General features: G+C 58.6%; 1 protein-coding gene across 10 annotated transcripts in view; it reads left to right on the top strand.

Moving 5' to 3' along the window:
- Positions 1-26596, top strand: part of TNS1 (tensin 1) — a 283441-nt gene that overhangs the window by 50659 nt on the left and 206186 nt on the right. For 2 of the 10 annotated variants that reach the window (XM_030579745.1, XM_030579744.1), the window contains exon 1: positions 25117-25544. The exons of 7 other annotated variants lie outside the window; for them this stretch is intronic. In XM_030579745.1, coding sequence (XP_030435605.1) covers positions 25518-25544 — 27 coding nt within the window. In that variant the 5' untranslated portion in view covers positions 25117-25517. Of the gene's footprint in view, positions 1-21653; positions 21889-25116; positions 25545-26596 lie in introns of those variants that run through there. One more of the 10 variants, XM_030579743.1, reaches the window with a different exon arrangement.

The raw sequence follows: 26596 nt of genomic DNA, 5'->3' as shown, positions 1-26596 counted from the left end.
GAGAATGCTCACATGTGTAGTGGAAGATTTTGGAGAGGTGCCCCCACCCCTCCATCCCCAGGGCCTCTGGGAAGGGAAGGCCTCTGCGTCCTTCTGGATGCTGCCAGCTGGCACCGAAACCGTGGAATAGAGGATCCTTCTGGGTTGATTTTTTATATAGTGCTTTCCATGGGCCTGCATCGTTGTGTGTGTGGGGTCCCAGTCAGAATGGGAGTGGGGCAGATCATGGTCTTTGACAAGCTGGGCCCAGGGGTTTCTTGTTCAGGTTGGGTCAGGGGAAGGGCTCTGCCAAGCAGGTCCTTGGTAGCTGCTGTCTCCCCCCAGCATCGCGGGGCATAGTTAGATCTTTATAGCCACAGATCGTGGCCTGGCCCTGTCCTCCAGCCTCCCCTGCCCGCTGGCACAGAGTATTGCTCTGTGGCACACACTGCAGGTTCACTGCGTCCTGCCTTTGCCTGGCAGAACCCTGCCGATTCTGCTGGCTGTCGGGCCTGCCGCACAAATGGCGTGAGGACAGGATTCCTCTCCCCCAGTCCGTATGTACAGAGGAGCATGTCACCTGATTTGGTGCAGCTGGTTCTGGGGAGGAACATGACAGCCATTTATAAAAGGGCAAATAAGCCTACTCACAACTTGCCTCCCGTTGATGTGGGAGGGGAAATTGGGGAGGGCGCAGGTTGGAATTGTGCCAGGGGATCTCCAGTGACCATGCGGGCTTAGTGCCCAGGGATTATTTCTTCAGGAGGTTTTTACTGGAAATGTCAGTTTTGTGCCTTGGCGTGCCTAGCCTAGCTCACAGTCAACAGCAGCTGCATGCAGGACGAGATCTCCACTGGCAAAATCCAAGGGGTTGCAGGTTGTGGCAAACTAGGTTTCTTAGCAGCCAGTTCTCCACTCATGTTTTGGGGGTGAGGGTGCACCAGCGGAGAGTCCAGCATGTCACTGTCAGTTACTGTGCATAGCACAGGATGCCTGACTTTGCTACTGCCTGCCTGTCGTGGGCAAGTTAGTTCTCTTTGAGCCTCAGTTTCCCCATCTGAAAGATAGGGCTCATAGGCACCCGTCTCCCCGGGCGGGCGCTGGCAAGGCTGCTGATGTTCACGCTGCCGCGCTCTCCGGGCAGAGGAGTGCTGAGGCAGTGCTCAGTCTGCCTGTTCCGGGGGAGGTTTGAGTGGTTGCTTTCCCCTGGAGCAGCATGAGGGGTGAACTCCCAGCCACCACTGCCCAGGCCGGGTGGGTGTTTTATCCCATTCTTCCCTAGCTACCTTTCCCCAGCCGCTCCTGGCTGCAGGGGCACAGGTCCCGCTCAATGGGAGACCGTGTGGCTGCAGTGAGTATGAAGGGAGAAGATTTTGTGGAGGCGGCTGGATGCAGACAGACACCAAGTCCAGACTGTGTGGCCAGGCGGGGTCTGTCTCAACGCTAGCCTGGAGTCAGCAAGCAGGGAATGGGCTGCCGGCTGCCATGGGTAGTGTCCTAGCCGCATGTGCACCCGAAAGTCCCAACCCCCTTCACAGCGAGGCTGTCCTCACAGCATCCGCAGAGCGCTTGGAACCGGGAGGTACCCGGGGGTCATCCGAGAGCCCAACTGCTTGTCCAGCTGGGGCCCCTGCGATTGGGCTAGCGAGCGACCGGCTGGGTGCTGGGTCAAACTCTGCAGTCTCTGGTGAGCCCAGTTCTCCGCGGTGGGCGCGTGGCCGTGCATTAGCGGGAGAATCTGCCACCTGTCTCCTGGGAGCAGGCTGGGTTTCTCATGGGCTCAGTCTTCTGAGGAGGTTGGGAATCAGCCCGGTCTAGTCCCCAGGGATTGATATTGTCGTGATATCACACCCCGATCCCACGGCCTGAGCCCTCAGGCTCGTGGGCTGGCTGAGGTGTCCGCAGGTCGGGCCCTGGCCCATGCCCATGGTGACTGGACTCATGAACTGGCACAGCGCTGTCTGTGCGACAGACACACCTGTGCCCTCTGTCCTTAATTCCTTAATTCCCCCTGCTGCTCCCCGCCCCAGCGGCAGCCCTCTGTCCCCAGGGCGTAGACGCTGGCCAGTGCCTAGTGGGGACGCTGGTGGACTGCGGGGCCGTCTCTTTAAAAGGGCAGCTTGGGTGCCCATCCTACCTTTGGAGATGGGGGGCAAATGGGCACAGGTCTGTGAAGGGAGGCGCAGGACACGTGAGGCACATCAGGGTGTGTTCCTGGAGGGGTGGGGGGTAGGCTAGGAAGCCAAGCCCCCTTCCTGAGCCAGCACGGCCGGGACCTGGAGCAGGATCAGCTGCTGGGCCTGGAGGGGCATGATGTAGCTTTGTAAAGGCTGGTTTGTGGCAGGAGGGGGACATTTCTTGCCTGCCCCATGGGGCGTCCAGAGGTGCTGAGCAATCCAGCTGTCCCCATGACAACCCACGCTGCTCCCACTTGCCCCTCCTGCCTGCTCTCCCTGCCCACTGGAGCGCTGAGGAGAAGAGGGGCTGGGCAGGGCACCAGCCTGAGGCCGGCGAGACCTGGGTTCAGGTCCCTGCTCTGCCACAGACTTCCTGTGTGACCCTGGACAAGTCACTTAGCCATGAAGTGCCTCAGTTTCCCATCTGTGCAATGAGGATAAAGAGCCCTGCCTCACAGAGGGCCGTGAGGCTACACACACGGCGGGGGAGGCACTCAGATCTTACAGTAAGGGGGCACATGCACACCCTAAATGTCCGGATCTGCCAGCCCCCTTGCCTGCCCCAGGGAGCAGAGCATTCCTCCCGCAGCGTTCTCCGCCCTTGCCCTCGGGAGAGGGTTCTAGCCTCATGGGTCTTGAGTCAGGAAGTTTCATCCCTGGGATTCCCCTTCGATTGTGCTTTCTTTCCTGCTGGCTCTTCCCCCTGGAACCACCTGAGCAGCCCCCTCTGCTCCACGGCATTGGCGTCTGTATTTACCAAGACGCTGCCGGACTCCGAGCCGGCCAAGGGGCTGGTGCAAAGGTCGCGGCCGCTTCCTGCCTCTGCTTTTTCCACTCGAGCGGCCAAGGCCAGGGCCAGGGAGAGGGAATGTGGCTCGGTCGGGGCTGTGGGGGATGGCTGAGGAAGGACGAGAGGAGAGTGCTCTGGGAAGTGGATTTTGCAAAGCACATCTGCTCTCTCAGCCAGGAGCCTGGGTTTGCGCTTGCCATCCTCAGCTGAGCCAGGGAGACCTCCACGCATGCCTGTTACCTACCTGCCTGGTAAGACCCTCAGGAGCCATCCTTGTGTGCTAGCTCCCTAGTCCCCAGCAGACTCCCTCTAAGGAGCGGCGGGGTGGCCTGCGCCGGGCAGACAGTGCCGGTGTGGCCTGCGTGGGTCTCAGCTCGTCGGACTGGGAGCATTTGCATCAATGTGGGATCTTTGGTTCCCAGCAGTCCTTGCTGCGGCCAACATTGTCTGCCAACATTGCAGCCTTCTGCTGGACCTCGAGAGTCCTGAAGTGACCAGCCGCGACAGGGAGGGTGATGCAATGTACCCAGCCCTGGTGCGACTGCTGGGCAGCAAAGAATGCCAACCCTGCTGGCTATCGGGCCCAGGCGCCCTGACTCTCGGCTCCCTTGGAAATGGCTGCTGTGTCTCAGCCAATTAGGCTGCTGCCTTCCCTTGTCCTCGCTGGCACCGGCTCTGTGAAATTCCTCAGATTCAGGGGGCGGCCCCGCCCCTCCCAGGTGGTCGAGGGGGCACCGCCCCCGGCCCCCCTCTGTGTGTATCGCTCCACTGCCATCTCCTTGTTGGTACCGGCTTGGCCTTCCCTTTGTAGCCAAGCCAGGGGTAGGACCAGGAGGGGGCACCCCTGAGTGGGGGTGAGAGGGTGTTCGTTCGCCACACCCCTGCCTTGCACTGCCTCCTCGGAGCCGTGCAGAGGATGCTGCTCCTCACTGGCCTGCAGCCAGAAGCTGCTTCTTGTTGCAAAATATCCCCCCCCCGCCCCGAAATCTAAGTTAATGGCCATTTGTACATTATTAAACAGGCTGCTGGCGAGCGGCCAGTGGCGCCCGGGAGCCAAGAGGCAGTGCCTGAACACTGAGTTCTGAGACAAACAATTGCTCCAGGCGCTCGGGACAGCTGGGGGAAGCTTGGAGCAGGTATGGGGGGCCCCGGACTGGACCTTCGCCCCCACTCTGAGCATGGCCTTACTGCACACCGGCTAGGGGGTGGGAAAGGCACAGAGCGCAGCTGGAGACCCAGCGCTGGTTCTCCCTCTCTTGGGTGCAAACCCGCATACAGCCCACTCCTTGTACAGCCAGGTGTGCAGGGGCCCTGTCCCCCAAGCGCCCTGCGCCAGGCTCGGGAGAGGGGCGGGGGGCTGCTTCCAGGACTCCCTGCCCGCTGCACAGACCCCGCCCCGACGGCCAGCTCCAAACAGCAAGGGATGGGGATTGGGGACTGGTCGCTCATCAGCTCCCAGGGCAGCGGGTAGCTCGGGGAGGTCTTGGGAGCAGGACAGGCCTGTGTGCCGCCAGCATCACCAGTGGCGTCACCCTCCTCCTTTCGAGCCTGTTTCTGGGGTCGTTGCTGTGCAAGGGATCGCTCGCTCGTGGGCGCCGTGGGGCAGGGCTACCCATGGGTCACTGCGGGGGTGGGGCAGGGCCAGAGCAGGGTTGATGGGAAATCGCCGTGTGGGGCTGGATGGCACATGCCGTGTGGTCTGGGCAAGCTCTGCCCCTGCAATGCATCATGTGGGTCAATGCTGGGGGGAGGGAGGAAGCAGGCTTAGAGAAGCAATGCCAGGCTCCGTGGGGAAGTGGGCAGGGGTTGGAGGAGGGGTGCCAATGCCAGGAACTAGCACAAGGGCACTAGGCCGCTGGCAGCGTGTGGCATTGCAAGTGTTTCTCCGGCTGGCAGCCTGGCTCTGGCCAAGCTGGGGGTGGTGACAGGGAGGCCGCAGCGCCTGGGAGCCTTAACCCCAGCAGCAAGCCATGCCTCGCAGGGTCACTCGCTGGATTCCTGCCGCTGCTCCCCCATGGCACCCCATCTGGCCCCGGGCTCCTGCCTTCAGCCTGGCCTCTCATGGGGGCAGGCAGAGCAGCACGCATGGCTTCCAGAGGTGGCAGTCCGCGGGCCAGGCAGGGCCTCAAGATGCTGCAGGGAGGAGAGGAAAACGGGGACAAGCCCCTGTCTCCACTCCACGCCGGCCTCTGGCCTCGTTAGCTGTGCCCAGGTGCCACTCATCTTTGCCCCTCCCCTGGTAGGGAGACAGGGTGCTGGTCCCCGTCCCCGCTGAGGGGAAAGCTGACACAGGCTCCAGGGTGGGTCCAAATCCACAGAACGTCAGCGGCAGAGACCAGCCCTCCTGTGTCCCAGTCCTGTGCTCTAACCACTAGACCCTGCTGCCTCGTTAGGCTGCAATCCCCTGGGGGTGAGGGTGGAACTCCCAAACGGTGACCTGTGACACGTCTGTCGACCACAGGGTCCGTAAGAGACCCCCCTGCCCAGGCCCAAGCCGGCTGATGTTGCAGCAGGTTCTTCCCTCGTTCCCCCCCCCCCGGTCCCCTCCTCTCTAGACAAAAAGGCAGCAGCACTGTTGGTCTCCACAACACGGCTGGCCAGGGCTTTGTGCTCTGAGGAATGCAGGAATGTGTGTCCTTGTGCCGCTGAGTGGGCCCAGCTGGTGCCGCGGCTCTGGGTAGCAGGGGGCAGTCACACCCTCCCCTGCACGGGCAGGTCGGTCGTGTTTACTCAGTACGGTGTGGGACTGTTGGTTTTTTTGGTCACTGCAAAGAGATTCGACGTGTGAGCTCTGGGGGGTCACTCGGCCCCGGAGAATAGCCGGGCTGTGTCTGCGGGGGCTTGGCATTGGCTCTAGCAGCCCAGAGCCCATCTCATGCCCAGAGTCGCTGCGTGGGTCATGTCACGGTCCCTTGGCAGCTCTGCAAGCTGCCCCGGGGGGGTGGGAGTGGTGCTGGCTGAAGCCCCTCTTAGAACCATCTGTGTTCGCTGCTGCCTCCAGCCTGTGCTGCCCCCCAGCACCTGCAAAGCCGCCGAGGTGTTTCACCCCCTCAGTCAACCCGAACTGTCCCTGCTGGGGAAGCTGCGCGGGCAGGGACCAGGATGCAGGCTGGTTCCTCCTACACAGTCTGGGCTTTTCTGCAGGGATTGTTTGGGGATGAGTCACCTGGCTGGGAGAACTTGGCCCCACCTGCCCTGCGATGGGGGGCAGGAATGGCTCCCCAGCCCCCTCTTACACACCCCAGCTGGGACTGTGGAGCCCCCAGCAATCACCTGCTTCTGGGAGCCCCCAGGCAGCTCCTGACCACTGCCTTCGGCAGAGGTTTGCAACCTCAAACACGACATGTGGGCAGAGCTGCCCCATCGCCCACGCCATGCAGGGTGACAAGCAGTCCTGGGCTTGTGGGGAGTGTGGGGCTGGGAGCCAGGAGATGTGGATTTTATTGCTGATGCCCAGAGAGAGTCATTGAGTTCTCGGTGCCTCAGTTTCCCTGTCAGTGGCTGGAGGATGCTGCTGCCGCTAGCTCTCCCATAGCAAGCACTGAGACCGATGGGTGAAAAATTGTGAAGCCGAGGGGACCCCTGGGTGCAGCCAAGAGTTTAATCACGAACGCGCCGTTACCTCAGTTCTGCTGTTTCCCCTGCTCTGCTGTACACTCTGCTCTTGGAAATACACCGCTCAGCGACACCACGCCCACTTGCCAGCACCCCGGGGAGCTGGCTGGTCTCAAGCCACAGGGTGCCGGCTTGGAGGGGACTTTTCCGCCTGCGATATTTGCTCCCAGTCCTGTCGGGACCTCAGCAAACGTTCTCTTCTAGTCCAGTCTGAGTAGGTGCTGCTGCGTCTCTCCTTCATGCCGGCACTGAGGGCCTCCCAGTTGGGTGTTCAAGCCATGTGACTAACATCGGTTCACGTGTGGCTCGTTCTCTCGGCTCGAGGCCAAACACAATCCCAGCTGCCCCTGAATGCACCCAGTGTGGGGGTCTCGGTCCCATTGCAAGGATAGTCCTTTCTTCTCTCTCTCCTCCTTGGGGCAGGGACGGGCCTGCCCGGATCCTTAGCTGCTTTGTGACCGTCAAGGGGATCTTTCCTTGCCACACGGTGGAGCTGTGTGAGTGCGCAGGGCCAGAGCAGCCCTTTACCTGTGGAAGGCCTGGTGGTAACTTGGCCAGCCCCGCCCCCCGAAATCAGTGACGTATCATAAATCTTTGTAGAAATGCCCTGCCAGGCCCCAAACTCCCCCCACCACCCATCCCCTGTGAATCACCCAGCTAATCCGGATGGACTAATCCAGTCTAGGAGCCGCTGATGCTGGGGGCTCGAAAGGGAGCGGGACCCTGCACCCCGAAGGCACCTGACCATGCCGTGTTGTGCTCTGGGTGTGGTGGTGATGGGGGGGGAAGCACTCTCGACCCAAACGGCAGGCAGCTCCTGGCTTGGACACGTGAATTGGGGTTCGTGGGGCCGTCGGTCCTGACTAGTGCAGAAGCTGTTGTTAATTGCAGGCAGGCGTCCGTGTTTTGTACACGGCGAGAGTTAGATCTAGAGCAGAGGTCTCAAACTCACGGCCCGCGGGCCTCCAGCAGTTCTGGGGCCGGGTCTATCCCTTGGCCCCACCTGTCGCCCCGGGTGCTCCCCCCTCAGGGGCCCCGGCCAGGGCCGGTGCTATCATTAAGGCGAACTAGGTGGTTGCCTAGGGTGCCAAGATTTGGGGGCGCCAAAAAGTGGTGCCCCCAATTTTTTTTTTTTTTTTTGGCAGCGTTTTCTCCCGGAGCGCGCGGTCGCTGCTCCACTTCTCCCGCCTCCCAGGCTGGCAGTGCTAATCAGCTGTTTGGCACCGCAAGCCTGGGAGGGGAGCGAATTAGAGCGGGGGTGGCGTGCTCGGGGAGGATGTGGAGTAGAGGTGAGCTGGGGTGGGGAGGTGCCGCACGGCTCCTCGGGCGGGGAACTGTCACGGGGATGGGGGTGTCCTCAAGGCAGGGGGAGAGCTGTCACAGGGCTGGGGGGGGGGTGCAAGGTGGAAGTTTCACACCCTAGACCCTGGCCTGGCAGTGTAGTGGAGCTGAGCGGCGTCTGCCTGCTAGCTCCATGTGTCTGCCCGCCAGCCTGCTGGCCCCAGGTTGGGGTTGGGCTTGGGCGTTGCCTTCCTGTTCTTCCCCTGCCTGGAGCGCCCCTGCAGCCAATGGGAAGCTGTGGGGGTGGTGCCTGGGGGCAGCAGTGCATGGAGGCCCCCCCAGGCTGCCCTGCCTTGGAGCCCCAGGTAAGCGCCGCACCCCCAGACCCTCTCCCAGATCCTGCACCCCAGTCCCCTTCCACAGACCACATCCCCCACCCAAACTCTCTCCCAGAGCCTTAGGCAGGTGGGAGCGGAGTTTTGAGGGGCGGGTTCTGAGTGACATTATTGGCCCGCTGGGAGGATTTGAGAACTGGCACTGGCCCTAAGGTAAATTGAGTTTGAGACCCCTGATCTAGAGCCACAGTGAACATATCTTGGCGTGAGGAATCAATGCTACGGAGGATTTTCCTTCCCCTTGCAGCTGGATCTCAGTTCAGGTACCATCTGTGACAATGCGGTTCTGGCGGGACCCAACTGAGAGTGCCAATTCAGGATCAATTGCTCAAACAGGGCAGTCACAGCCGAAGGCTGGGGTTTTTCCACCTCTAAGGCAAACCAAACCAGCCAGACAAAAATGACTTCGGTTTCACCCCATTGGCCAACCACAAGTCACACACTAAATTTCCTCAGACACTCCAGTCTCCCAGTATCACCACCAGTGCCACTCGTCCTGGGGATGAATGGTTATGAAAACCAACACCCCAGTAAAAGAAAAAGGTTCTCTCGATCCCAAAGAATCAACCCCAGACCCAGGTCAATATACTCATCAGATCTTACCCACAAATCACGCTGTTGCCAGTCCTTTAGAATCTAAAATCTAAAGGTTTATTCATAAAGGGAAAAAGGTAGAGCTGAGAGCTAGAATTGGTTAAATGGAATCAATTACATCCAGTAATGGCAAAGTTCTTAGTTCAGGCTGGTAGCAGTGATGGAGTAAACTGCAGGTTCAAATCAAGTCTCTGGAACATCCCCCGCTGGGATGGGTCATCAGTCCCTTGTGTAGAGCTTCAGCTTGTAGCAAAGTCCCTCCAGAGGTAAGAAGCAGGATTGAAGACAAGAAAGAGATGAGGCATCAGCCTTATATAGGCTTTTCCAGGTGTAAGAACACTTCTTTGTCCTTACTGTGGAAAATTACAGCAAAATGGAGTCTGCAGTCACATGGGCAAATTCCTGCACACCCTGCTGAGTTACAAGGCGTATCTGCCTCCTCTCAATGGTTCAATTGTGTGGCTGATGGCCCTTAATGGGCCATCAAGCAGGCTAGGCAGAGCTAACAGCCACTTGTCTGGGATTTTTCCCAGAACTACAGCACAAATTTGAAATACAGACAGTATACAGCCAATACTCATAACTTCAACTACAAAATGATACAGACATACAGACAGCATAATCATAACCAGCAACCCAGAACCTGGTTTTAGACACCTTATATGACCCCCTTTACAGAAGATTTGGTGCCACTACAGGACCTTGGCTGTAAACCATGTTCTATATGGTCCCAGTTTATATCAATAATGTCACACCATCCCACCATCCTAACCTGGGCCTGGGTTTCTAGGGAGAGCAATCCTTTCTGATCTTGCTGGCGCTTGTATCCTTCGCTTATCAGTGGCAGGCCCCTCCGCCCCATCAGTAATGCCATGGTCTAGCTAGAAACAGCCATATTAAAGTCAGTGGTTCTCCCTGTTTGGCTGGGCTTGCAAGAGCCCCGTTGGTGTCTTCGATGCCTCCACCAGCACCTGTTCTAGTGCTTGGTGTGGAGCATCCATGCAAATTGGAAGGGCTTGGAAGCAGAGTCTTAGGAACCTAAACCTGGCCCTGGTCCACGTTTCTGGGTGGCCCCAAATGTCTAGCCGCGTTGGTCACCTCTGAGTGTCTTGTTCCGGGGTGGGGGTAGTTCTTGGCCTCGGTTCTCCACTCGGTTCCACCAATTCCATGGCAATGGTGTAACGGAGAGGGGAAGGGTGGCCACAGCATTTACCCTGTGTGTGTGCTGGGGGCAGCTGTCTCACGGCAAGCTCTCCGCGATGGTTCTTGCCCATACGGCCTTTCAAAACATCGGCCTTCAGCGGGATTGGTGGCCCAGAGCAGTGACGAGAGACTCCTCCCAGAAAACAGGCTCCTCCTCAGCTTCTGCAGTGCCTAGAGGAGTCAGGTGGGCAGTTTGGGTAGGGGGCAGGCCCCATCCCATTCGAGGAGAAGAACAATGGATAGTGAAGATCACAGCTGGGCCCCCTGGGGTGAGATGTACCAGGAGATCCGGGAGTCGGAGAGGACTCAGAACATGGTCTATCCCCTAAAAATGTACTGAAATGCCCCTCCTGCGGATGGCCGGGAAACAGCAGGTGGTGGAGAGGGATTTGAATGAAGAGACGGTGATCTGATGTGAGATATGTTGGGCAGGCCATGCCTGGAGGGCAAAGTGCACAGGTAGTACTGGAGGCATCACAAGGATCCTTGACACGGAAGCCACTGGGTGAAACAGCTGCTATCCTCGGCTTCCCAGGTTACAAGCCACATCTTCCAGAGAAGAAGACATCCAGAGACAGAGCGACGCTTTCCCTGCACGTTAACCTGCGACACCAAACCCTGCAGGTGGAGATCTCGCCTCTGTACAGGGAGGACAATATTTGGGAACGGACCCGGGTCATAACCCAGCAATTCCCTTTTCATTCAATAATCTGGAACCTGTCGCCTTGTGTGTATTTTCTCCCATTGGCTGGACCCGTCACTGGCCAGCCCGGTTGTTTATTCTCTAGCATTTCCCAGGATTTTCTGGCCCTTTGGAAGCTATAAAGTTGGATGCAATTTCCCAAGAAAACGCAGCTTGCAAGGCCGAGCAAGCAGCGGCTGGAATCTCGTCAGGCCCAGGGAGACGTGCAGCGTGACGTCATGCACAGCTTCCGGTGGTCATCTCGCTTGTGCCCCTCGAGCCGTGCGAGAGAACTTGTGACTCGCTTATCGCACCGAGGAGCCCAGAGCCCTCAACGAGCTTGGCTCCAGTGCTGACATGTAGCCACCTCTGGGGTGGAGCGCCGCTGGGAGGAAGCAGGCTGCTGCATCTCACTGTGAATGCAGGGGGGAATGCAAAGGAGGCAGCGTTGGAATTTGGCAGGACTCCAGGTGGTGCCCTTGGGGGAAAGCCCGGCGTCTGCAACGATTACAAGACAGCAGGGGCCTTGGCTGTGTGCCTCATCTGAAAGGCACCTCCGCTGAGTCCTGTCTCCGCTAGGAAGAGCGCCTCCTCTTGGGTTGGTCTCCTGCAGCACTCGGGATTTTTTCCCCATGGAGGGGGTCTCACTCAAGTGCTGCCCCCAGGCCCAGCGTGTGAGCTGTGTCCCAGGCCGTCCCTGCGAATGCAGGCATGGCTGGCCGGGCGGGACTTGGCGTGTGGGTTTCTGTGTTTCATGTCGATGTGAATTCACAGGGATTTGAGTTCTCCTCCAACGGCTGCTCAGAGCAGCTCAGGAACGGCCCAGGCGCTGGTCCCGCCCGTCTAGCCTTTGCTTCTGCCGTGGAGTTCGCTTGGAACGTGTTCCAAACCTCTCGTGGGCTGGGGCGTGCTCCCCGAGATCACCAAGCCGGCGCTCTCCCCCTCACCGGCCTGCATACACTCCACAGGCTGCATCGCAACCGCCCCACGGCTCGTACAGCCACCAGAAAACTCCCCCAGCTTTGGGGTTCCACCCTGCGACCCCTGACCTTCCCCCTGTAGGTCTCCCATTCGAGTCAATGGCAGAACTCCGGAGCATGCAGCATCAGGCTCTTCTATCCCCACCCCCATAATGCCTGTGCATGGGGTGGGGGAAGTGGAGTTGGATTGATTCACCAGGCGCCAGGTGCAGGCTCTGCCCCCATTGCAGCCTAAGAACTGCCCCAGTGCTTGGTGCTGTACGAGGCGCACTGACCGTCCCGTGGCTCACAGGTCTGATGGGCAGATTCATAGACTCTTATAGACTCATAGACTCTAGGACTGGAAGGGACCTCGAGAGGTCATTGAGTCCAGTCCCCTGCCCTAATGGCAGGACCAAATACTGTCTAGACCATCCCAGATAGACATTTATCTAACCTACTCTTAAATATCTCCAGAGATGGAGATTCCACAACCTCCCTAGGCAATTTATTCCAGTGTTTAACTACCCTGACAGTTAGGAAGTTTTTCCTAATGTCCAACCTAAATCTCCCTTGCTGCAGTTTAAGCCCATTGCTTCTTGTTCTATCATTGGAGGCTAAGGTGAACAAGTTTTCTCCCTCCTCCTGATGACACCCTTTTAGATACCTGAAAACTGCTATCAGGTCCCCTCTCAGTCTTCTCTTTTCCAAACTAAACAAACCCAATTCTTTCAGCCTTCCTTCATAGGTCATGTTCTCAAGACCTTTAATCATTCTTGTTGCTCTTCTCTGGACCCTCTCCAATTTCTCCACATCTTTCTTGAAATGCGGTGCCCAGAACTGGACACAATACTCCAGTTGAGGCCTAACCAGCGCAGAGTAAAGCGGAAGAATGACTTCTCGTGTCTTGTTTACAACACACCTATTAATGCTTCCCAGAATCACGTTTGCTTTTTTTGCAACAGTATCACACTGTTGACTCATATTTAGCTTGTGGTCCACTATGACCCCTAGATCTCTTTCTGCCATACTCCTTCCTAGACAGTCTCTTCCCATTCTGTATGTGTGAAACTGATTGTTCCTTCCTAAGTGGAGCACTTTGCATTTGTCTTTATTGAACTTCATCTGGTTTACCTCAGACCATTTCTCCAATTTGTCCAGATCATTTTGAATTTTGACCCTGTCCTCCAAAGCAGTTGCAATCCCTCCCAGTTTGGTATCGTCTGCAAACTTAATAAGCGTACTTTCTATGCCAACATCTAAGTCGTTGATGAAGATATTGAACAGAGCCGGTCCCAAAACAGACCCCTGCGGAACTCCACTTGTATACCTTTCCAGCAGGATTGGGAGCCATTAATAACTACTCTCTGAGTACGGTTATCCCAGCCAGTTATGCACCCGCCTTATAGTAGCCCCATCTAAATTGTATTTGCCTAGTTTATCGATAAGGATATCATGCGAGACCATATCAAATGCCTTACTAAAGTCTAGGTATACCACATCCACCGCTTCTCCCTTATCCACAAGGCTCGTTATCCTATCAAAGAACGCTATCAGATTAGTTTGACACGATTTGTTCTTTACAATTCCATGCTGGCTATTCCCTATCACCTTACCACCTTCCAAGTGTTTGCAGATGATTTCTTTAATTACTTGCTCCATTATCTTCCCTGGCACAGAAGTTAAACTAACTGGTCTGTAGTTTCCTGGGTTGTTTTTATTTCCCTTTTTATAGATGGACACTATATTTGCCCTTTTCCAGCCTTCTGGAATCTCTCCAGTCTCCCATGACTTTCCAAAGATAATAGCTAGAGGCTCAGATACCTCCTCTAGTAACTCCTTGAGTATTCTAGGATACGTTTCATCAGGCCCTGGTGACTTGCAGGCATCTAGCTTTTCTAAGTGATTTCTAACTTGCTCTTTTTTTATTTTATCTTCTAAACCTACCCTCTTCCCGTAAGCATTCACTATGTTAGACATTCCTTCAGACTTCTCAGTGATTGCTGCCGTCACAGTCAGGGGAACTGTGTTGTGAGCCCAGTGGGGGATCCAGCCCTGATCCCCATGCAGCGTGGGGGGCGGGGCGTGCCGGGAGTGGGGCGGGAGCCATACGTGAGCCAGATGGGGCAGGGATGCGAACAGCCGAGCTGTGATCAGTGCAGGGATGGGGAGCGCTGTCGGGGATGGGAAGAGCCAGGGGAGGATATGCTGGGGCAGGGCCGATGAGCGAGGAGGAGGGGGTTGCAGCAGGCTCCACAAGGCTGGGGGAGAAGAAAGCGCCATCATCTGCCTTCCTGTATGGGCTGGGCCCGCTGCCTAGGGACTCGCCAACCCACCACCCTGACACCCTCCAGCCAGGCCGGCATCCCTGTCTGACATCGCCTCCCATCTGCCATGGCTAGAACTGCCCCGTCCCCTCTCCTGCCTGCTTCTGTCACCCCCTTCCTCCTGTCACCTGGGCACTGCCAGGGCATGTACCTCTGTCTCGCCCCGGCTCTGTCACCTCCCCGGTATGCCTAAAACCCGGCCTTTTCCCTCAGCCTCCACAGCTACCCGCCTCTGCCCGCTCATTACAGCTGCCTCCTGCAGGGTCTCACCCACTTCCCCCTTCCTGCCCCAAGCCCGCAGCTCTGCCTGTGGTGCCCGGCCACTTCCAGATTCTTCTCCTGGCCTGTTGCAGCTCTGCTGTGCCCTGCATCCCCTCCCCTCCTGCCCTCTCTGCTCCAGCAGTCGTGCCAACCTGGGTCATTGTTGTCTCCTGGCCCTCTCCCAGCTGGTCTGTACCCCCACTTTCCTCCTTCCCGTCTCCTCCTGAGACCCCCAGCTTCCCCGACACATATAACAGCTTGGCCCCGGTGCCGTGGAGGGGCAGATGGGTTCGGCTCAGGGGTATTTCGTTAATTAAAAGACGGTGGCACCAACGTGTATCATAGAATATCAGGGTCGGAAGGGACCTCAGGAGGTATCTAGTCCAACCCCCTGTTCAAAGCAGGACCAATCCCCAACTAAATCATCCTATCCCACTGTGCGTCCGAGCTCATGGAGGCAAGGCCTGGGTCTTCCCGTGTGTTTGGGCCTCACCTCGCACAGGATGGGTGCTGGCAGAGGACAAATTCACTGCCATAAGAAATCCATTAAATTGTCTGGATGGGCCACCTGTGGGCCAGGCCATGTGAGTTTGGGGGTGCAGTGCTGGGGAGTATGTGGCAAGGGGGCTGAGTTGTCCAGGGGGTGACTGATGGACAGACACTGATCTCAACAAAGCGAAGGTTAACGGGTGACTTGATTACAATTTATAAGTATCTGCATGGGGAATAAATATTTCATAATGGGCTCTTTGATCTAGCAGAGAAGGGTCTAACACAGTGGTCTGTCAGCCTGTGGACCCCTGGGGGTCTGCAGACTATGTCTAAGATTTCCAAAGGGTCCGTACCCCCATTCTTTTTTTTTAGGAGTCTGCAGATGACAAAAGGTTGAAACAAGAGCCACTGGCTGGAAGTCGAAGATAGAGAAATTCAGACTGGAAATAAGGCGTACGTTGTAAGAGGGAGTGATTTACCAAGGGCCATGGTGGATTCTCTGTCACTGGCTATGTTTAAATCAGGTCTGGCTGTTTCCCTAAAGGATCTGCGCTAGGGATGATTTGGGGGCCGTTCTCCGGTCTGGGTTACGCAGCAGGTTAGACAAGACACTTCTACCTGGAGGGAGGGATAGCTCAGGGGTCTGAGCATTGGCCTGCTAAACCCAGGGGTGTGAGTTCAGTCCTTGGGGGGGGGCCACTTAGGGACCGGGGGCAAAATCAGTACTTGGTCCTGCTAGTGAAGGCAGGGGGCTTGACTCAATGACCTTTCAGGTTCCCCTCCAGCTCTAGGAGATAGGTACATCTCAAATAAATATTATTAATCTGTGTGTAAACCAAGCTAGCCCCACGGAGTGTCTGGTGAGACACGTTCCTTCCTCTGACCCCAGACCTCCTCGACTTGTCTGTTCCTTCCCTCCGGTTCACCTGCTCCGCAGGGTCGGTTATCAGCTGACTGGGGCCACGTGCTGTGGTCTGCCCAGCGCAGGTAACGCAATAGACGTCTTTATCCTTGGGCTCCCAGGTGGCACTGTAACATAAATACTACACACCGGCTCGGGGGTCTGGCCAGGGACCTGGCTTCTCTTGGGGGAGCGGAAGGGGTGCGGGAGGAAGAGAAACATCTTCTCATGGGGCTGCTCGTTGGGGAGCGAAGCCGTGAAGGCTGTATGGCTCTGGCTGAGGCTTTCTGTAGGATGCAGCTGGGGATTGGAAGTAGGGCAGGAAGCAGGCGGGAGATGTTAAGCAAGGATTTGGCCTGGCATCCGTGTGTTGCATCACTGTGCCCAGGAACCAACCCAGGGCAACGTGAGGGTCGTTGGGAGTCGCAATGGAGGTTTTTCCTCTGCTTTGTCTTCAGTCCGACCCTTTGCCCCTGTGAGCAGCAACGCAGACCCTTAACCTCTGGGCAGAAGGGAAATGGTTCACCCCATCCCTAGTGCCAAGGGGGTTTCTCACTGTGGCTGTCCAGAGGCACGTGAGCCCTCCCGTGTCCGAGTGCCAGACTGGTGCCCGGGGGGACATCTCTGCACTTGTGCATGCCGTTCTGTCTCTAGGCAATGGCCAGCAGGAGGGCATGCAGCTCGGCAGGATTTCCCATGCCCTTAACCCCAAGGCCATGTGTGGGGCCGGAAAGGGGAGGCCCTTGTCTCCAGGATGGAGTGAACTGTGGCAGGTGTCCAGACGATGAGCCATCTGGCCTGGGGACACTGGAGATGGCCCATGCTCTCTGACTAGCTAGAAGGCAGGGCCCTACTCCTGTATAACGCCCTTCCAGACCTGGCTGGGCTGGGCTCTCAGCCTCAGGCCTGATCCAGTGGGGAGATTCCTGTTGACCTCAGCGGGCTTTGTGTCAAACCTAGAACTGACAGCAGCCGTCTGTGTCTGTGCTCCAGCCGTCAGTCCAGCCAAATGGGAGCCGAACACAGCGGCGTTTGCAGTCTCTTAGCCAGCTTCTATGTCTGCTGAGGGGGCTTGCTGAGCAGCAGGGAGATCTGTGCCCTCTCCCCCTGAGGGGGCCGCTTCTGGCACACCCCCCAGCCCCTGCCCGTCTGGGAAGTAAGGGGCCAAAGCTGGAGCCCCTCTGGTTGTTTTGCTGCTTACGCCTGTGGTGGGCTTGTGGCTGGAACCAGAGAGGCTCTCTGGCTAGCTCAGAGCCCAGAGAGCTTCCAGCACCAGATTTCAGTCAGGTCTCAGGTCCTAAGCCCCTGCCAGCGGTTCTCAAACTATGGGGCGGGCCTCCCAAGGGAGGCGTGGGAATATGTCGGGCGAGGAGCGAGCTGTGTGGGTGTTTTCTGAAGGGCTCTGACTGTCATTCCCAGGGGGCTGGGGCTCATGCAAAATGGCCGTGCACTCCTGGGAGGCAGAGAGAGAGGGGACAGCCGGAGCCCCAGCACCCAGGCTTGGGCCCTCCTTCCCCCCACCCCAGTCCCTCACCTGGAGGCAGGACTCTGGCTGTCAGCTCTAGGGTGGCAGCAGCAGGACAGAAGTGAGGGTGGAAATGGGGCACTAAGGGCTTGGCTACACTCACACTTTACAGCGCTGCAACTGGGGTGTGAAAAAACACCCCCCCGAGCGCTGCAAGATACAGCGCTGTAAAGCGTCAGTGTAATCAGGGCAGCCCAGCGCTGCACGCTACACCCGTAAGGGATGTGGTTTACATGCAGCGCTGGGAGAGCTCTCTCCCAGCGCTGCCGCTCTGACTACACTCACACTTCCAAATGTAGCCATACCCTAAGTCTGCTGTTAAAAATGATATTGTTGAGTATCACTTTTCACGTTTCAACCCCTCTGTGCTGCTGCTGCTGGCAATGGCACTGCCTTTGGAACTGGGCACCGAACCAGCCGCTGCTCTCTGCTCTGCCTTCGGAGCTGGGCACCGGATCAGCCGCTGCTCTGTGCTCTGCCTTCAGAGCTGGGCACCGGATCAGCCGCTGCTCTCTGCTCTGCCTTCGGAGCTGGGCACCGGACCAGCCGCTGCTCTCTGCTCTGCCTTCGGAGCTGGGCACCGGACCAGCCGCTGCTCTCTGCTCTGCCTTCGGAGCTGGGCACCGGACCAGCCGCTGCTCTCTGCTCTGCCTTCGGAGCCGGGCACCGGACCAGCCGCTGCTCTCTGCTCTGCCTTTGGAGCCGGGCACCGAACCAGCCGCTGCTCTCTGCTCTGCCTTCGGAGCTGGGCACCGGACCAGCCACTGCTCTCTGCTCTGCCTTCGGAGCCGGGCACCGGACCAGCCGCTGCTCTCCGCTCTGCCTTTGGAGCCGGGCACCGAACCAGCCGCTGCTCTCCGCTCTGCCTTTGGAACTGGGCACCGGACCAGCCGCTGCTCTCTGCTCTGCCTTCGGAGCTGGGCACCGGACCAGCCGCTGCTCTCTGCTCTGCCTTCGGAGCCGGGCACCGGAGCAGCCGCTGCTCTCTGCTCTGCCTTCGGAGCCGGGCACCGGACCAGCCGCTGCTCTCTGCTCTGCCTTTGGAGCCGGGCACCGGACCAGCCGCTGCTCTCTGCTCTGCCTTTGGAACTGGGCACCGGACCAGCCGCTGCTCTCTGCTCTGCCTTTGGAGCCGGGCACCAGACCAGCCACTGCTCTCCGCTCTGCCTTTGGAATTGGGCACCGGACCAGCCACTGCTCTCTGCTCTGCCTTCGGAGCTGGGCACCGGACCAGCCACTGCTCTCCGCTCTGCCTTCGGAGCCGGGCATCAGACCAGCCGCTGCTCTCCGCTCTGCCATCGGAGCCGGGCACCGGACCAGCCGCTACTCTCCGCTCTGCCTTTGGAGCCGGACACCTGACCAGCCGCTGCTCTCTGCTCTGCCTTCGGAGCCGGGCACCGGACCAGCCGCTGCTCTCTGCTCTGCCTTCGGAGCCGGGCACCGGACCAGCCGCTGCTCTCTGCACTGCCTTCGGAGCCGGGCATCGGACCAGCCGCTGCTCTCCGCTCTGCCTTCGGAGCCGGGCACCGGACCAGCCGCTACTCTCCGCTCTGCCTTTGGAGCCGGGCATCGGACCAGCCGCTGCTCTCTGCTCTGCCTTCGGAGCTGGGCACCGGACCAGCCGCTGCTCTCTGCTCTGCCTTCGGAGCTGGGCACCGGACCAGCCACTGCTCTCTGCTCTGCCTTCGGAGCCGGGCATCAGACCAGCCGCTGCTCTCTGCTCTGCCTTCGGAGCTGGGCACCGGACCAGCCACTGCTCTCTGCTCTGCCTTTGGAACTGGGCACCGGACCAGCCACTGCTCTCTGCTCTGCCTTTGGAGACTGGGCACCAGACCAGCCGCTGCTCTCCTGCTCTGCCTTTGGAACTGGGCACCTGGACCAGCCGCTGCTCTCGTGCTCTGCCTTCGGAGCTGGGCACCGGACCAGCCACTGCTCTCCGCTCTGCCTTCGGAGCCGGGCACCGGACCAGCCACTGCTCTCTGCTCTGCCTTCGGAGCTGGGCACCGGACCAGCCGCTGCTCTCCGCTCTGCCTTCGGAGCTGGGCACCGGACCAGCCGCTGCTCTCTGCTCTGCCTTTGGAGCCGGGCACCGGACCAGCCGCTACTCTCCGCTCTGCCTTTGGAGCCGGGCACCTGACCAGCCACTGCTCTCTGCTCTGCCTTCGGAGCCGGGCACCGGACTAGCCGCTGCTCTCTGCTCTGCCTTTGGAGCCGGGCACCTGACCAGCCGCTGCTCTCTGCTCTGCCTTCGGAGCCGGGCACCGGACCAGCCGCTGCTCTCTGCTCTGCCTTCGGAGCCGGGCACCGGACCAGCCGCTGCTCTCTGCTCTGCCTTCGGAGCCGGGCACCGGACCAGCCACTGCTCTCTGCTCTGCCTTCGGAGCTGGGCACCGGACCAGCCACTGCTCTCTGCTCTGCCTTCGGAGCCGGGCACCGGACCAGCCGCTGCTCTCTGCTCTGCCTTCGGAGCCGGGCACCGGACCAGCCGCTGCTCTCTGCTCTGCCTTCGGAGCCGGGCACCGGACCAGCCGCTGCTCTCTGCTCTGCCTTCGGAGCCGGGCATCGGACCAGCCGCTGCTCTCCGCTCTGCCTTTGGAGCCGGGCATCGGACCAGCCGCTGCTCTCCGCTCTGCCTTTGGAGCCGGGCATCGGACCAGCCGCTGCTCTCTGCTCTGCCTTTGGAACTGGGCACCGGACCAGCCGCTGCTCTCCGCTCTGCCTTTGGAGCCGGGCACCGGACCAGCCGCTGCTCTCCGCTCTGCCTTCGGAGCCGGGCACCGGACCAGCCGCTGCTCTCCGCTCTGCCTTCGGAGCCGGGCACCGGACCAGCCGCTGCTCTCCGCTCTGCCTTTGGAGCCGGGCACCGGACCAGCCGCTGCTCTCCGCTCTGCCTTCGGAGCCGGGCACCGGACCAGCCGCTGCTCTCCGCTCTGCCTTCGGAGCCGGGCACCGGACCAGCCGCTGCTCTCCGCTCTGCCTTCGGAGCCGGGCACCGGACCAGCCGCTGCTCTCCGCTCTGCCTTCGGAGCCGGGCACCGGACCAGCCGCTGCTCTCCGCTCTGCCTTCGGAGCTGGGCACTGGACCAGCAGCCGCTGCTGCTCTCCGTTCTGCCTTCGGAGCTGGATGGTGGTGTATGTACTTAAGAAAATGCTTCCCTAATCCTTTAATGCACCTCATCTCGGCAGATTCTGAATGGAAGCGGAGACTAGACTAGAGTAGCAACCAGAGCGATTGGGGCTGAGACAGCCTCTTGCCAGCCCAGTGAGGATGGGCTTGCTCGATATCAGGATGGGGGATCTGTCGAGTTAGCCCTGGCTGCTGCGGTGCAGGGGGAAGGTGGGAGGTGACACCTTTGAGGGGCCCAACAGATGTTGCTGTCTGGCTGTGCAGCAGGGTTGGGGTCTGTTGGATAAAATAAGTCCTCTCCTTGTGTTCTGCCTGCCTGTGAGGATGGGAAGTCCCTGGGGACATCCTGCTCTTGGGAGAGACCCTGCTAATTCTGCAAGGAAGCAACAGGTTTTGGGGAGGCAGCCTGGGCTTCTCCAAATGGAGCTGGGCTTGTAGAAGTTTGTGTCTGGCTAATGGAGTATAGGTCGGGGGAGATACCCAGCCTCTGAGCCCTAGCCAAAATGTACATAATTATTAAAGGGCTAATTTTCGGATGTGCTGAGCTCTGACACTCCCCGGCTAAAATCGATGGCCGTCTCTCTGCCAAATCGGCCCTGACGTTTCCTTCAATCATTTATGAAGGGCCCATCACCAAAAGGCACTTGGACTCTGTTCATTAAAAAAAAATCAATACATGAAGAACAGACTTGGCCCAGGCCAGTCTCCACCCTCTGTAGCCTGAGGACCCAGATCTGCCCGGAGTGGGAGACTGGAGCACAGAGGTGAACTGGCCAGGAGGGAAGTGGTCCCGATACAGAGCCCTGAGGAGCGGGGAGCAGACTCCAGCCAGGCTCTCACCAGCCTTGCAGGATCTAACTTGAGGGCTTTCTCGTCTAGAAGAGCTTGCAGGGGGTAGGTTCCCTCTGTGTTATTGATCTGGGAATAGGTCTTTAACGAGATCCCATCTTGCTTGGGAAATGCCTCCTCGTGGCCTCTGCAGCTGAGCCTGCAGGGAGAGGCAGAGGAACAGAAGCAAACCCTTGCACACTCCTTTAACTTCATGTTCCTCTCTCTCCTCCTTCCTTCCCCCTCCCTCCTCCTCCTCCTCCTTTTTTTGAAAAACGTTGCCTAGTCCTGCTTTCAGAGGAAGCCATCGGATCTGCCCCTCGCTTACTAACCACAACTGGAACCAGATGTGCAGTAAAGCACAATGCAGAGAGGGAGGGAAAGCCGGGAAAGTTTGAGTCATCACTGGCTGGTTGTTTCTGGGGAGGCTGGCTGGGGTGGGGAGAGGGGCTGGGTTTGGGGACAGCAGGGTGGCTCCTCTCCGCTCACGGAACAGAAGGGGAACCAGCAGCAAAAAATGAATTAACCTGGCCAGGAGTGACGGGTTCTTCCAGGGAAAAACCCGGGGCTGCTTGTAGCAACCGTGGCAAGGCGCATGGGAGTTGTGAAGGTAGCGCTGTGGATTCCTCGTTTGTGGGTGATTGATTGGTGCCCAAGCCGGACCCCGCAGCTGCCTGGATCAGATGAACGCTAACAGTGGGGGAGCACGGTGGCTGGTAACGAGGCCGTGTCAGCGTTTCCTGCGATGGCAGGTTAGCAGTGGGGTCGTGCGCTGCCTGAGAAGGGGAATGCAAGAGCTCAGCTCTGGCGCTGTGAGATCCTTGCAGTGTGGGGAGGGGGCAGTGTTTGCAAAGCGACTTTGGATGCCTGGTGGGGAGAGGACAGGAAACCTGGACTTTTAGACTTCTCCCTGAGTAGGAAAAATGGTATCCTTAAGGTACTGATCTGGCCCTCATTACCTTACCTCTGCGCACCTCCCAGCATTCAACGTATTTATCCTTAGGATGCCCCAGGAGGTAATTCTGTCATTTGGGGAAACCAAGGCGCACAGCTGCTGAATGACCTACCGCAGGTCCCACACAGAGTCTGGCAGAGCAGGGAATTTGAACACATTAAGTCCCAGGGCAGGGCCCTTACCACTGGGCCTCCCTGGCTGGGTTCAAACCGGGCTTAGCTCGCTCACGCTGGACAGGAGCTGCAGCTGCTGGATAGCAGGGTCCTAGAGGCTAAGGTGTGGTGGGTCATGATCTACCGGGCTGCAGGGGTGGGGCAAGGACACTCAGGGGGTGGGTCTCTACGAACCACATTGTGGCCCGGGGCTGAGCTTTCCAAGAGGGAGGATGGGCCAGTGGTCAGAGCACCAGCGGGACTTCAGACAGCCGGTTCAAATCCTTGCTCTGGCAGAGGAACCCTGTGACCTTGGTTAGGTCTCTTATTCTCTCTGTAAAAGCAGCAAAGAATCCTGTGGCACCTTATAGACTAACAGACATTTTGAAGCATGAGCTTTCGTGGGTGAATACCCACTTCGTCAGATGCATGTAGTGGAAATTTCCAGGGGCAGATATATATATGCAGGCAAGCTAGAGATAATGAGGTTAGGTCAATCAGGGAGGATGAGACCGTGTTCTAGCCGTTGAGGTGTGAAAACCAAGGAAGGAGAAACTGGTTTTGTAGTTGGCAAGCCATTCACAGTCTTTGTTTAATCCTGAGCTGATGGTGTCAAATTTGCAGATGAACTGAAGCTCAGCAGTTTCTCTTTGAAGTCTGGTCCTGAAGTTTTTTTGCTGCAGGATGGCCACCTTAAGATCTGCTATAGTGTGGCCAGGGAGGCTGAAGTGTTCTCCTACAGTTTTTTGTATATTGCCATTCCTAATGTCTGATTTGTGTCCATTTATCCTTTTCCGTAGCGACTGTCCAGTTTGGCCGATGTACATAGCAGAGGGGCATTGCTGGCATATGATGGCGTATATTACATTGGTGAACGTGCAGGTGAATAAACTGGTGATGGTGTGGCTGATCTGGTTAGGTCCTGTGATGGTGTTGCTGGTGTAGATATGTGGGCAGAGTTGGCATCAAGGTTTGTTGCGGTTAGTCTGTAAGGTGCCACAGGATTCTTTGCTGCTTTTACAGATCCAGACTAACACGGCTACCCCTCTGATACGTATTCTCTCTGTGCCTCAGTTCCCCTCTGGCTGATGGGGGTGGTGGCGCTGCCCTGCCGCCCAGCGCTACCGTGAGAGTAGATACATTGAGGAGTGATGTGCCAGACACTGCGGGGATGGGGGTGAGCTGAGCCCCCAGCATGGACAAACGGCGATACGAGGCATTGCACTGGCTGGGAAAGGCAGCCGGGGTTCGGCTGAGGCAGGGCAGACTAACCCCCAGCCGGCTCCGAGCTGCTCCCCGGCATCTCCCCGAGGGCTGGACGGGGCTCACCCTGAGCCAGCTCCCCTACACGCGACGGCTCCTGTCTCACGCCCAACCCGCCTCCTGCCTTCCTCCCACCGCCCTGTAGTGTTTGCGGGTGTGCACTGCACTCCCTCGCTCCTGCTCTGCTCATCCCGTGTCTCAGCAGAGACGTGCACGTTGGGACGGGAAAACCTCGCACTCTTCCCCTTAGAATCATAGAATAGCAGGGATGGAAGGGACCTCAGGAGGTATCCAGTCCCACCCCCTGCCCCAAGCAGGACCAATCTCCAACTAAATCATCCCAGCCAGGGCTTTGTCAAGCCGGGCCTTAAAAACCTCTAAGGAAGGAGATTCCACCACCTCCCTAGGGAACCCTTGTCCCGGTGCCTTTCGTTCAGATTTCACAATGCAGTCGCTGTGTTCAGCTGCTGTCCAAAATACTGTGAAGCCAGTTTATCTGCAGCAGGGGCAGGTAGTTGGGGCATGAGCTTAAGACCAGACGTCTGTGTGTCGGGGGCTGACTTCTCTCTGTGTTGTGTTTTGGGTGCTGGGGGGTGGCTTCTGTTGTCACCTTTGTGCACAGCATAAGGAAGGCAGGAGACCTGGGGTTTAGTGTTGTCTTTGGGGTAGGGACTGTCCATTGGGTCTGCGTTTGTACAGCACCTGGCTCACTGGGGCCTGTTCCTCGGCTCTGCGGGAATATACAGTTTATATAACAATGAGGTGAAGGCAGAACAGGGAAATACATGCGTGGTGGTACAAACCCCTCTGTCTTGTGGTGCCGGTGCTGTTAGCTGGGGTATTGCCGTGTAATGTGAGGAGATGGGTGGCGATGGGATGGGAATCAGGCCCTGTACTGAGGTGTCTGGAGCCCCCAGGGGCATGGGCATGGACAATACCCTCTGATGGGTTGGGGCTCAGCGGAGCTGAGTTCGCAGCAGTGTCTGGTCCCCACCCCGAGTCAGGGATAGACAAGAGGCAGGCCACGTGCTGCCTGACAGCTGCCAGGAGAGAGGTGCCCTCTGGGTGGGTTTTATTTGCCCCTTGCTGAGTACCAGCTGGCACTGCCCGCTGTTGGACACAGGATCCCAGCTCCCCTTGGCTCTCATCCGGGCTGGCAATCCCTGGTAGGGCAGGGAGAGTCTGCCTTGCTATCCTTCCCGCCCCTTGCACCCCATGGTCCTGGCCCACCACAGACTCCAGGCTGACCCGGAGCCCGGTGGGGTAGGTGCCACAGACCAGTTCCAGGATAACTTTCCTCCCAGCGTGGCGGGGCAGAGATGCCAAACACTCAAGCCGGGCGGCGGGTGATAAGGGCCAGACAGGCCGCCCCTCTGTCTGTTTGCATAGGAGCCTTTGGAAACAGGACGGATGACCTAGTTTGTTGTCGTATCTGACTCCCCCATCCTGTGCGTTTCCAGCCCCCTCTGCCTTGCCCGCCCTCCGGTTACACAGATGGGCCTGCCATGCCCCTTAAGGCGGCCGGAGGGGGAGGCCCCAGCCAGCCAGCAGTGGTGGGGCTGGGTGTGTGTGTGTTATACTTGGACAGCAGCGCGCACGAGGAGGGAAGAAGGACAAAAAAAAAAAACAAAAAAAAAAAACCCAGGCTGCTAATGAGTTGGAGCTTGGGCGGGTGGGAAGGAAAAACCCTTTTGCGCAGTCCTGCAAGCTTTTGCTCTGCACTCAGTCGCTCCACGCGCCGCTCTCTGGCCTCACCCTCCCCAGACGCTTGGGGCTGCCTCGATTTCTCTCTCCGCCTGCGGGAATCCAAGCCCCCTCTCCCCCACCCCCTGTGCCTGGCTCTTTCTCTCTTCCCTGGGGGACGGCTCTTTAATTTCTTCACACCCGCCAGCCTGCGCTTCAGCGACCCTCTCGCGCCCCAGCCCCACACTTCTCCCATCACTCTCGCCCTGCCGGCCAGGGGAACGCCCGGTCCTTGGATGTAACCGGCTTGGAGGCCGAGTGAAACCGGATGGATTTTGGGAGCGTCATGAAACAGGTAAGAGCCGCCCAAGGCTTCTGCCGAAGGGGAAAGCGCCGCCGTGGGATGGGGAGACTGGTCCCTCTTTGGAAGCCAGGAGCAGCTAGAGTTTGGGAGGGCTGTGATGCGGGGCAGAGTGTGTCGGAGAAGATAGAGGAGGTGGGATGCCTGGCTGTGCTCAGCAGCTTCCCCAGGAATCTTGTTCTCGGCTGTGACACCGGGATCAAATCCCGTGGCAGGTGTAACCCCCCGACAATCAGCGCTGTCCCGCCAGGGATGAGGAGGAAGTCTCGGTGCGTTCTGCTCCCCTTGCTCCATGCAACAGCTGTTTGGATCACGTCTGACACTTGTGTGTTAAGCTGGTATTGCTGCCTCTTGCCTGTGTGTTCCCCTGCTCCACTTTTGGGACTGGCACAGGGAATCCGCTAGCTCCGTGTCTCTCTCCACGTTGCCCAGCACCCTGGTATCTGACCTCGCAGGTGGCAGGGGGAGGGCAAAGAAGATGGGGTGAGTTTGGGTCTGGCTGGAGCAGCAGAGAGAAGGCAGGGCAGGGGTGGGGCTGGGAAAGGCGTCTGCAGTTCCCGGGTGTTATCTTAACGGTGTGGTGACAGCTGTGCACCTGCTGATGGCCAGGTGTGGGGTGGCGACTGGTCACTGAAGTATGTGTGTGTGCGCGTGTGCGCGTGTGTATTTGTGTGCACGCAGGGGATGCAGGGGGAGAGGAGGAGGAGGATGCCATGGGCAGGGCTGGGAAGAATGTGCCGGAACATCAACCAAAAAGAGCATAAATGTTTCCTTGACCAACTGCAACGGGCGGGATCCCAGCCAGCCCCACCGACGGCTCCGACCCCTCTCCCCCGTCCTGCGTGAGACGTGCCAGCCACCTGGCATTTTTACTCCTTCCAGACAGCGGTGGCTGTATGGGACAGCAAGCCCCTCCTCTCGCCCGTGGGAGCACACAGGGTTAATTCCTCCCCTCCCCGCTGCCCCCCGGGGTGTCCTGGCTCAGCTGGCTGGTCTGAGCTCTCCGGGAGGCTGGGGCTGTGGAATGAGCAATGGTTAATCCAGCG

Source organism: Gopherus evgoodei, chromosome 11, assembly GCF_007399415.2.
Source record: "Gopherus evgoodei ecotype Sinaloan lineage chromosome 11, rGopEvg1_v1.p, whole genome shotgun sequence".
NCBI classification, from domain to species: domain Eukaryota; kingdom Metazoa; phylum Chordata; order Testudines; family Testudinidae; genus Gopherus; species Gopherus evgoodei.
Note: the sequence above shows the minus strand (reverse complement) of the source record. Positions and strands in the feature narration are given on the sequence as shown.